Source organism: Lonchura striata, chromosome 7 (assembly GCF_050655825.1).
Source record: "Lonchura striata isolate lonStrDom1 chromosome 7, ASM5065582v1, whole genome shotgun sequence".
In the NCBI taxonomy this organism is placed as follows: domain Eukaryota; kingdom Metazoa; phylum Chordata; class Aves; order Passeriformes; family Estrildidae; genus Lonchura; species Lonchura striata.
Window position 1 is genome coordinate 24,668,858 of NC_140709.1, and position 12,173 is coordinate 24,681,030.

The 12,173-nt window shown below is 38.6% G+C and overlaps 1 protein-coding gene across 9 annotated transcripts in view; it reads left to right on the plus strand.

Moving 5' to 3' along the window:
- The window catches only part of NBEAL1 (neurobeachin like 1), a 91,356-nt gene that overhangs the window by 36,869 nt on the left and 42,314 nt on the right, over nt 1-12,173 (plus strand). For 5 of the 9 annotated variants that reach the window (XM_085585181.1, XM_085585180.1, XM_085585184.1 and 2 more), the window contains 8 exons: nt 1,249-1,555; nt 2,438-2,544; nt 5,941-6,027; nt 7,441-7,524; nt 9,034-9,132; nt 9,235-9,815; nt 11,158-11,290; nt 11,875-11,994. In XM_085585181.1, coding sequence (XP_085441307.1) covers nt 1,249-1,555; nt 2,438-2,544; nt 5,941-6,027; nt 7,441-7,524; nt 9,034-9,132; nt 9,235-9,815; nt 11,158-11,290; nt 11,875-11,994 — 1,518 coding nt within the window. Of the gene's footprint in view, nt 1-1,248; nt 1,556-2,437; nt 2,545-5,940; nt 6,028-6,411; nt 6,509-7,440; nt 7,525-8,160; nt 8,271-9,033; nt 9,133-9,234; nt 9,816-11,157; nt 11,291-11,874; nt 11,995-12,173 lie in introns of those variants that run through there. The other 4 variants (XM_021531337.4, XM_021531335.3, XM_085585183.1 and 1 more) reach the window with 3 other exon arrangements.

Here is a 12,173-nt window from a genome sequence, read left to right on the forward strand (position 1 = left end):
AAAATGTGCATAACTAGATTAGGAATTTCTGCCTGCAAAGATGGAAGTTTCATGTTCATGTGTATGAAACTGATCTAGCTTACTTCCCAGTGCTGAAAGTAAGCTGTTTTCAGTAGGAGGCCTAAGGTTTTTACAGCTTGGAAGCTGTTAAAAGTGTTTGAAAGAACATGAGGAAATGAGGGTATTCATCAGCAGCAAAGTCAACATCCACTTTCTCACCTCACTTCTGTAAAGTCTTACTTAGTCTGGTCACAAGCAGCTGCTACTTCTGATAATCTCGAAGAGAGGATTTTTAAAGGTTGCCAGGAAGCTGCAAAGCCAAGCTCTGCTCCATCATGGAAGGCGAGTGGAGTCTGAGCAGGATGGGCAGCAGCAGCTGACCTGACCAGCAAAGGGTGTGATCTCACTACACCCAGACAGTGATGGGAGCAGCTGTGCTGGCTGGAGCCAGGATGGGCCAGCCCAGCCCACTAGACAAGTCTGTAGTGATAATGCCTAAAGTCAAGCCAGGAAGCCTGGTGAGCACATCAGCGTAAGGGTTTGCTGTGCTGGTGGTAACTAGAGTCAGTCAAGAGACCAGTGGTTGCCAGCCCCATCCATAGCCATGAGGCAGGGCTAAGGTCAAACTGCAGTCAAGTCAGTAGTTCAAGACATGACATGGCCAGGCATGGCCATGGCTGCAGTGTAGATCAAACAGGTAAAGGGTTGAGAGAGAAAACATGGATACAGCTCCCTACAGAGGGTATGGAATCCCTGACAGGGCTTCTCTAAGCTCACAACAACACTGGGCTCCTGTCCCTGAGCCTAGGCAGCGAGGCTCCCAGGAAGAAAGGTGAGGAAAATTCATTCAGGGCCCAGGCAAATGTTTGCTAATGATTATGTGCTCTACCACATGTTCTAAAGTATCATGAATCTCATAATCTAAAATTAAAACTCACATGAAGGTTTGTCTCAAATTAGCAGTTTATCAGGGCTACCTTATAAGAATTTTATAATACATATTTAAATTATATTTCCTTTTCTCTATAAGTATTCCCTTTGAAAAAGAGATGAGATGCATTTCATCTGTAGCCATCAGCATAATCCAAATAGATTGTTTCTTAGTTATTTAACAACTATGCAGTATTAGTGTAGAGTAATGCATATTGCATTGTTCAGGTAACTCAAGTAGACGCAGCTGGTCTGAAGAGGTTTAAATTCTTCTAAATTTATTTTTTCTTAATAAATTTTTGCCTTAATGGGTTTCAGAGGAATGCTCTTCAAGCAGTATCTCCTGCCACCATGGAAGTCTTGATGCGTGTTTTAGCAGACTGTGACAACTGGGATGACAGAAACCCTGAGGAAGTGAGCAGGAAGGCAGAGCTGACTCTGAAGTGCCTGACAGAAGTTGTCCATATCCTCCTAACCAGCAGTTCTGACCAGCGCCAGGTCGAGACAAGTACAATATTGGAGAACTACTTCAAGTTGCTTAATTCAGACCATTCAGCCTTACCTAATCCAAGGCGATGCAGGCAGTGGGAGAGCAGATTCATAGCGCTGCAGATCCAAATGCTGAGTGAGTACACAAGTCCTTTCAATATTTCTTGACAATAACTCTGAAGCAAAAAATAGTGACTTGGCTAAGCAATTGAAACATTTCTAACATTTCTTCTTGGCTATTTCTTGTTTAATCATTTACTAATGAAAAAAACAGAAGAAGCCATATCAGATTGCTACCATTTAACCAAAGTGTCAGGGTTCACAGACTGAAAGCCTCCATTAAAATAGAAAAACTTGGCTAGGCAAGAAGTGAAACTTATCAGAACCTTCATAATTGCAGAATAAAACTGGTCTTTAATAAAATTACTGTATGGTGCTGTTTTGTGATAGTTTGGTTTTCAAATGGCATTGTTATAAACATTGGCCAGAAGTAATAGTCTGAAAGGGTTGGAGTATAAGTTTTTGGGTTAGAATTCAGGGGTTTGAGTTTTTTCCATTTTGATGTTCAGTGTGGGAAATAAGTGTTTCTTTTCCCATACTTCCAAGAAAACTCAGGAATAGTACTGTGGCCATGGAGAATGCTTACAGTACAAGGCTGCTGTAGAATGCAGAGTAATTGTGTGTTGAGGAAGGAAATGTTCATGTGCTGTAAAAAGAAGGTGATGCTACTTTATGTCCTCACAATTGGAAATTACTTGACTCAGAGCCCCAAAGCAATCAAAGATACTCATTAGGTGAAATTTCTCTATAATATTAGTCTGTGGTAGTCTTTACAGTGTCAAAATGCTTAGCTTTAGGCTTAGTGATTTGTTCTTAACATGCATATCATTCTTGATCAAGAGTGCAGATAATATAATTTGTATAATTTTTTCCTGATGTGTACTATGGAATGTGCAGGTAAAAATGCTTGATGGATTTGTGTTTTGTCTTTGATGGCAGTTCTGTTTTAATTTTATAGATACCATCACAGCCATGTTAGACTGCACAGATAGGCCTGTTCTGCAGGCAATTTTCCTTAACAGTAACTGCTTTGAGCATCTCATTCGACTGTTGCAAAACTGCAAGGTACGTTTTCCCTTATCAGCATATATTTAACAAACCCTGGCTTGTATTATTACTAATGAAGTAGAGGTGTCTCATGTCTGTCTGGTGGTTAAAGCAATGAATACTTTCAGTCCTGAGCAAAATACCTTTGTAGACCCTGCTCAGTCTCTAAAATCTGTTATGTTGATGTAACTTTGAATCACTGCTGAATCTTTTCCTACCTATTAAAATCTCTCGGATGTCAGACTTATGAGCTAAGCTCAATGACCTCTAACAGTATGTTGATTACAGAAATCAATCCCACCTGCCCTTTTATTTGGCTTTTTGTTGTGGGGTTTGGTTATTTTGTTTTGTTTCTCTTGTATTCTATCACTGGATTATTAGAAAGTCAGCTGCTGCCAGATGGAGGTCTGAATTCTAATTTCAGAGGAATGTTTTTCCATTAAAAAAAAATATTTCTGCTGTCCTATTTTAATTCTTTCAAAATATTTGAGTCCTGTGTGTGGCTGACATAAAACATGAGCTCAAGCTGTTAAAAATGTTCAATATTTCCTTTTCTACATAGGATCTAGTGTCTTTGTCTCAGCTGCAGATGATCATAATTTACAAACTTCCACTGATTGCACTGATTTTATTTTTCGCTGTGTGAAAGAACACAGATATGATGTAACTCTCTGAACTATTTCTTTTTTTGATATGTTAATGTAATATGTGATATATTAGTGACAAAGCTAACTAGCTAGCTCTTCTGATGGTAGATAATACTTGCTACCCTGTGCAATTTGTTTCTAATCCATTTAGATTTTGGATTAGAATGTATTTCAGTGCAATGATGTATTAAAATTAAATGTGTTTGGATTATGTCCTAATTGTAATTATAATCAGTGGCAGAATGCCCACTGACTTGAAGTGTTTTGAATAGTCTGTAGCTTTATTATCTCCTTCTGAAAATACATTGTTTGACTTTTCCATTCTTCTGTGTTTGGGAGTCTCTGCTTATTTTTGTACTAACCTTGTACTGTATAAGAAACTCCTTTTTTATTTTTTTCTAAAATCATCAGCAGCATGATGTTTACCTCTTCATGGTGACTCTTAGCTGTGTTCCTGCACTCATAGACAAGTGGTGGAATTTAAGAAAGCAGGAACAGCTCATTGATCTACATTTTCTTGCAGCTTGCTGTTTTTATTTTCATTCTGCCATTCTGTATGTTACAATATATGTTAAGTTTTTTTCCAGGGATACAGTCTCACATACCACTGTGTTGTTTAGAGATCAGTGCTGCCAGTTTGCTACACAGTGTGTTTTTTTTAGTCTTTCACAGGCAAAATACCGCCACAGATGAGAAATGGGAGAGTTAGAGGCAGGGTAGGTTTTGCAGTATATTTGTACTTCCAGATATACTGTGTCTCCATTCTTTTTCAAAGGCAAATAGCAAAGGTTGAGTTAGCTGTCGAATTAGGATTTCTCCTTATTAGCTGGGGGTTGAGATCCTAGTTCTGGATTTTATTCCTTATTCTGTGAAAATTGCTACTGGGTACCTAAGCAAGCTGTGTGTGGAGAGCACATTCTGCATCTCTGCAGAGAGCATGACAGTCCATACACACACCTGAAACTCAGGAAGCTGTTGCATCTTCTGCAAAATGGAGATGCAAGTAATTTCAGTGGAAAGAAGGGGTAGAGCAAATCCATACCACTATTCTGCTATAGATATCCCAAAGAACTTAGGGTGTTCAAGGCTATGTTTCTACTCATACTTCCTAGTCATTTGCAGTATAACAATCTTCTAAGATGTAAATCCTTTTTTTTTTTTCCCATGTTTGCTGGTTTTAAGGCTCATGGGCAAACTGTCTTTCCTTAAGTATGCTTTAGGGTTAGAGATCTACACAAAAGCTTTTCAAAACTGCTGGTGAAGTTTTGACGATCTGAATGCTACTTTTTTCTGGTGATATCCAAAAAAGAGGGACTGTAATTTACAGGTATCAGGAGGTGCTTATTCTGTACAGAGAGTCATTTAACAATCTGGTTTGTCAGTGCTGAATCTTTTCTCATCTGTTGAACTACCTCACAGGTCAGATTGAGCAAAGCTCAGTGACCTCAAACAGTATGTCTGATAAAAAGAAAAAATACGGGTTTTGAACAGCTTTTAAATGGAAAAAGTAAAACCATATAGACATTGTAAAAAGAAATATTTTTCCTTTTCACATGCCTTATGAGAAATTAAGTAACTCATACCAAAAGTTTGATGAACTCTTTATTTTATCATTGTCTCCATTTGCTTTTCTTGTTCTTATTCTGCTAATGTTATAGTCCTCTGAGACTTATTATAGTTACTCTGCATTGTTAAGTGCTCTTGACTGTGATGTACCTTTCAAAGTGTTTCTAACAATGTGCTTTCACACCTGTGTAAGTCAAAGTAATATCTTGAGTGTTGTCCTTTGTTTTGGCCTAATTTATGGAAGTTGATTTCACAGGTTGTTCCTCTTCAGAGAGACTAAGCCAGCAGATAATGGAACAAAATGGGGGGGGGGAGGGGGGGAAGAAATGTTTAGGGTTTACCCACTAAAGGAAACTTTTTTTTTTTTTTAAGGAACTATAAAAACATTTCAGTCAGGGTTTTTTTAATGCGTCAATAGAATCTTAAAATAGAAGGATGTAAATTTTAGTTCTGATTATGTTACAGCTAAATTTGGCACACAAATTGACTGCAATTGATTATGAATTTGTGTGAGTTTGAAACTATCAAATTCAGATACTGATAAGGAATTTAGCTACTGAGCACAGAGCAGTTTCTTAGCTGAAGATGCAGCATAGCTGTATGTTTGATTTAAAGCTATTTGCAACTTGTTGGATTCTTAGGATGATGGCAGAGATATTTTGCCCTTCCTGTCCCAAAGCCTGTGTGCCCCAGAAATTCTGTTTCTGTGCTGTTTGAAGATGAAAATATTCTATCTAGGTATCTTCAGCTTTCAGCTAGGCTGAAACATAAGTGAGAAATAATGAAACATCTGTATCCATTTCTTTGTTAATGCCCCACTCTTGTCTTTATTTCTTACAAGTAAATTTCTTAGAACTGTCGTGTTGCATATTGTGAATGAAATCACAGTTGCTAAGCCAGAGATGAGTACAAATTCAGATAAATCTCTCTGTCTCAGTGAATACTTTTTTTTTGGGGGGGGAAAAAAAGTAATTACTCTTTAGCAAAAATACAATGTAATCATCAGTATTTTAAGAATTAACAGAAGACTAATACTAATGGACAATTATCTTACCAGTGTGAGAGAGCTTTTTTTTCCTTTTTCCCCCTCCTGTTTTGTTCTTGTATGTGAAATACAAATCTAAGGCAGCCTCCACAGATTTGGCTGCAGGTAACTGTTTAATGCAATTATTTCCATTATTCTTGTCTCTGTTTCTAACAGCTGTTTTTAAATGCTAACAATAAAGTGGCAGACAAGAGTGAGAAAGACCTTACCAACAAATTACTGACAGAAATGAATGAGGACCAGGTACCTACCTAAAATGTATTTTGCTTCATTTGAAGTCAAGACAAAATCACAGGAAAATTGATTCCTGTGTTTCACCTTAACCATCCTCCTTAAGCCTTCTGCAGCAAGATGAACTTTTGATGCTGCACAGATCAGCATTTCCTGTCTCTGGAAAATGATTTTTCTGAATAACAGATTGAATTCAGACTATGTTTTATTCATCAGCTTCAAACTGCAGATATTGGCAATAGAATGAGCATCAGTTATGCTTCTTTTATGGAAAAGGTGAAGCACATGAATGGGATCCAAATTAATTTTCTCAATCTGATGATGATTATTTTTCCCCTCCTTTTCCTCTTTTTTGCTCTTTGTCTCAGCACTGTGGTGTTTTGGATTCTGGGGCCTTGTTTGTGAATCTCAATGGTTGTGTTTGGTGTCCTGGTTCTTTGCTTGTCATCAAGAACAGATGTTCACAAAATAATGGACAGGCTGAATCAGGGAGGTAGGAATAGCCTGTTGCTTCACTTTTCCCAAATATTGTGGAAAGTTAAATGCCAATTTTTGTATTAATTTTATGGTAGAATTATTTTTTCTGATTTAAAATGTAAAGAAAAAAGCTGAATACAGGGGATGGTTATTTACAAGTTCCGATTTTTAACTAATAGCTTTGGCTTACTTGGACACAGCACAATGCTCTAACCACATCTGTTTCTTCACATCTAATCTTCTGATTCTTGATATATCACTTTCAAAATATGTCTGAGGTGTACATCATATTTCAGAGATGATGAAATCATCTCTGAAACAAACAGATGTTTATTTGTATAGTGTTGCTAATTAGGTTTACTGATGGATACAAAAGAGTGCTCCAACATATTTGTTCCTAAAACCATCATAGAAATATAAACAAGAAACCTCAAAAGATTACTTAAATTAGAGAGAGAGGTGTTGAATCTATACAATGAGGCTCTGGGTGAGGTAGCCACCTAACTGTGCTGGTGTGACTTATCTCTTAGATTTTGGGGATGTGTCTGTGCTGTGTTAGTTTGCAGTGCTTTGGATAGAGAATAAGTCACTTTATATGAGCTGCAGATGCTGATTTTCCAGCAGCACACACACTGCAAGAGATTTCCTAATTGTTTTCCTCCCTCCCTCTTGAGGTTGTCCATTAGACGCATGAGGAAAACTTGTTTGTCCATCAGAATATTTGAGGTGCAGTTTGTGTTGAGAATGCTTCTCTCCTTTTGAAGTCTGTGGTCAATTGTCTACTGTGATGTAATTCCTTGTAAGCTGTGGGGTTTTAAATTTTGACTGATGGGGAGATGATTTTTGAAGCATGTTACCAAACTCTTGGTTTTCCTCCTGGCAGGAGGGCACAGCACAGATTTTGGAGCTGAAATGTTTGTATATGACTTCTGTACCTGCTCCTTTCAGGTGTTTCAGGGACACCTGGACTCCTTGGCAGTATCAACCATTCAAGCCCTCACAGCAGTAATGCACAAGTCTCCAGCTGCAAAGGTAACAGTGTCTATGCAGAGGGCTGTTGGCAGCTTCTTGATCTTGTTTCCAGTTAGTGTTATCACAATACCTCGATGGATCTTGCTAATGGAGATGAGCAGATTGTGCTCACTCATTCATGCCAGATAGGAATAGCTGATTAGCATTTATTATCCCTTTATATATGTCTTAATGGCTAAATACTGTCATCTTTCTACCAAAACTGGAAGATCTGAGTATAATGGCAGTTGGAACCTTTGTAAAAAAAGTACAATGTTACTTGTCCCATGGATATATGGGTAGACTTAGTGGGTATTCACAGGAATTTTCAGGTAGCTGTTTATGTTGTAGTTTTGTATAGCTTTAAACTAAGCCAAGACAGTATTGCTGTCCAGATGGTGGTCATGCTATTGCCCCTTGTCCTTCCTTGGTAGTTCCTGTGATTTGGTAAAAGGATAGGTTGTAGTTAGTTTGTGATTCTGACTGGAACCTAAGCCCATGGAAAAATAGTATATTTATTCCTGGATTGCTGGGTTAATTAAATTCAACCCTTGGCTGAATGATTCCCTGACTTGGCACAGATAAAGGGATGTGACTGTACAGTGGAGGATAAAGGAGGAGTGAGAATAATTTTTTTTTTTTTTTTGCTACTTGCAGTACAGCCTAAGGGAGAGACAACAGGATCTGTTATGCTCCTCCAGAGCATTACTGGAAGTGTTTATTTCTCCACTGTCTCTGGAAAGTCTGGGAAGAGTTGTGTGTTGGAGGTGGGGCCTAGCTGGGATTCAGAGAGTCAGAGTTTTCAATTGTACTGCTACTGCAACGTGTATTTTTTTCTTTTCACATTTACCTAAGTAATCACCTCACTTCTGCTGAAAGATTTATTCTTTAACAAAAAAATCATTTCAGCACAGACTATAGCCAGGAGAAGGATATCCATGCCATATGATGTGTTGGCTGTTTAATAATTAAACCATAAATAGATACTACCATTTGAACTTCGCTGGTTGATTTTTTTTTCCTTGTAAAACCAGTTTGTTTTCAGGAAAACTTCTGAGGAACACTTCTCTAATTTTCAGTTCTTAGGACAGGTGGTTTTTAATCGGGTCTAGCAAAGTCTTTTACTGAAAGATTAATATTTAAATATTTCTGTTTTCCAATGTAAACATGTCAAGCTATAGTTTGCACTAAAAAATGAAAATGAAGCTATTTATTCATTGTGATATTATTAACATTTGGATTATACAAAAGTAGTTATATTCTTTTATAGGTAATAATAAAATACAACTTTGAACTTTAATTTCTGTGTGCTACAGTGAAATGCTTCTCATCTGCATCATTCTGGAGACAGTAGAAATAAACAGGTTATCAAAAATAGATTTCTAACTGGTAATTATTATCTAACTTTAATTATTATGTGTCTAATAGTGCATTAAATTGTCTAAATTAAAATTAAAAGTTGCTTGTCTACCTGCTGCAGTAGACAAGCATTTTTGTACTTGTTAGTGAGATGGGAATTTTTATCCTCAGGAGGTCTTCAAGGAGAGAATTGGGTATGCACACATATATGAGGTACTAAAATCACTGGGTCAGCCGTCACGGGAATTGCTGGAAGAACTCATGAATATGGTGAGCTGTGCTTGCTTTGAAGCAGAAATGCTTCCATCTTTCAACAGTACTTCTGGCCCTGTCTTCTTGTGTTTCATGTCTGAGTTCCCTGCTGTTTTTCAGGCTGTTGAAGGTGATCACATGGCTGTTGGGATACTAGGCATTAGCAATGTCCAGCCCTTATTGCTGCTCATTCAGTGGCTTCCAGAGCTAGAATCGCATGAGCTGCAGATTTTCATCTCCAATTGGTTGAGGCGAATCTGCTGTATTGACAGACAGAGCCGTGCCACGTGTGTCAATGCAAACATGGTCATCCGTATCATCGAGACCCTCAATTCCCACTCCATGCTCCACTGCAGTTGTGCAGAGAACCTGATTGCCCTGCTGGGCTCCTTGGGGAGCCAGTCCATGGGCTCGGAGGAGCTGCTCCAGCTGGTGCGGCTGCTGCGGCCCGAGGAGCCGCGGGGCGCTCACCCGTACGTGGTGCCGGTGATGCGCGCGCTGCTGGCCATGGCGCGGAAGCAGGGCCTGGCCAGCGCCCTGCAGTACTTCAACCTGCACCACAGCATGGCCGGCATCACCCTGCCCGCCATCCACAGGTGGCCGGGCTCCGCCTTCTCCTTCAACGCCTGGCTCTGCCTTGACCAGGACCGGGTGGAGCCCGGCACCACGGGCAAAAGCGGCAAGAGGAAACAGCTCTACAGGTACAGTCACAGTAACTGCTACAGCCTGCAGATGTAGGCCATTTGTCTGGGCATATGTGGTGCTTCTGCTTATTTTCATCTTCTTTATCTTCAATGGTTAATGCTTAGTCTGGGAAAGAAAGAGCTTTCATCTGTCACCACAGCCAAGTTCTGTTCCAGAATTTGTGTGTAGTTTCTCTGTTGCAATGTCTTGTCATCTAAAGTTTCAACATCCGTAACTCCAAATTGTGGTAAGGTTCATTGCTTAAACAAAACAACATTAAAAAACAAAACCCAGTCCCTTGCATCTCCCACCCAAAACCAGAACAAGCTTCCACACAGTTTGTGGTAAAGGTAATGAACTCTGGATTTGTATAAGTGCTCAAGTGGGAGGGCAACTTCATGGTGCTTAAATAGTACATATTGACATGAATGCTTCTTGATATAATTTAACTTTTTAGGTACTAACAGAAGCAAACAAAATATCTTTTTTTTTTTTAATAAAAGAATGTGGGTTTGCAGGCACCAAGTTGGGCAACTCCCTGGGGGTTCCCCTGTTAGGGAAATCCTCCTGGAGCAGTTCTGTGTCAGGAACAAGAGACGAATTGGACTTTTTCAGTCTTCAGCTTCTGTTTATTGTTATGTTATCAAAACTTCAGCACACTGTCTGCATCAGATTCTGCATGCAGTAAAAACAGCACAAAAAGTGGCTAACAATCTCATGTTACAAGGCCTTTTAAGTCTAATCAAAGACTAAACTATCCAATTAAGAAGTGACACCTAATTTTTTTTCCTTTCTCACCCAATAACTGACCCCTAAAGACCCACAGTGTGTATTTTTCTACCCAATTGCAAGATACCACATAAACCAAGAAGAAAGAGGAATAAGGAACTCAAGACAACACCCTATATCCTCCATCTTGTACCCATCTATGACATACTACTAAAAATCCTAAAATCTAAACCTAAATTTCCTAAATTTTTCACTGACATACTACAGTACCTAAATTTCTCACCCATGTGATGTACTACACTACTAACTACAATATCTACAATCTATTTCATACTTTTGTGTGAAACTAGAAACTTTTGTGGTTTCTAGTTTACCTTGAGGCTTTGGAAGTTTTCTCCATGAATGAGGGTCAAAGTCAGTGCTCCCCCTGGGGATCAGGACACCCCAGAGCAGACAGAGAAATATTCCGTTTCTTGGGAAACCCAGCCCTAGGTTTCCACAAGAGAAGTAACAATCACATAGTAAATATTGCGCTACCACCAAACAACTTGAGTGGATTTTCTTCTTAATGAGTGTATTGTTAGGTGGTAGTTTTGATGAAGCAATTCCTTTATTGTGTGTCTTTTGTAGCTTTTTTACAGGCAGTGGTATGGGGTTTGAAGCCTTTATTACATGCTCAGGGGTATTGGTGGTTGCAGTGTGCACGAAGAGGGAATATGCAACAGTGATGCTGCCTGACCATTGCTTTTTTGACTCCCTCTGGGTAAGATTTGATGCTGGCAAACACTTTGGGATTGTATTGTTAGCTCAGAAGTCAAAATTACAGTTTTTGGATCCTTTAACAAATGGCATGTTTTATAATATTGCAGGAATTTATTGCATAAGAGGAGTTTTACTCAAATAATGCAAACAATTTTCACATAGATAAGTTGTTGATTGAGCTAACTTATACATGTGTATTAGGCATTTTTGTTGATTAAGCTTGTTACTGCATTAGAGGTGTTTATATTAAATTAAAACAGGCATAGATTGCTCTGGAGCTATGTGAATACATTAACTGTGGTTCTGTTTCTACCTTATCGTTTTCTAGTCCTATTCTTAAGAATTGATGTGCATTACTGTGAAAGAGCTGTATCTTTCTCTTCAAAAACTTGTTTCTATGTAAACATTACATTCACTACTTTGAAATAGAATCAGCAGGTGTTCTTACTATATTCTTATTGATGCTTTGTATTTATTTTCTTAGGTGCTTTCCTCACTGGCTTAGTAGAGATAATGTTAAATAGTTTAATATAGTAATTTCACTGCTCCTAATAATTACTTAATTATTTTTTATTGCTTAACCAGCACAACATAACCATTGTTCACGTGCCTGGAAAGAGGCCCTTTGGTCAGAGCCTCGTGTATATCTATGTCAATGGACAGCAGAAGGTCTCTGCCCCACTTCGATTCCCTGCTATGAATGAAGTAAGTTCCCTTCTGAGCCGTAGCCTGCTAGGATAAGCTCTCATACAACAATGAGTGTTCAGACTGTTGCTAGTAATGTTCAGCTGTGGATACTGTCCAGAATATAATATTGGAGTGTAACTAACCATTAAATAATTCCTGTTTAGACATCTCTGTTTTAAAACTAAAAAGTCTACCAG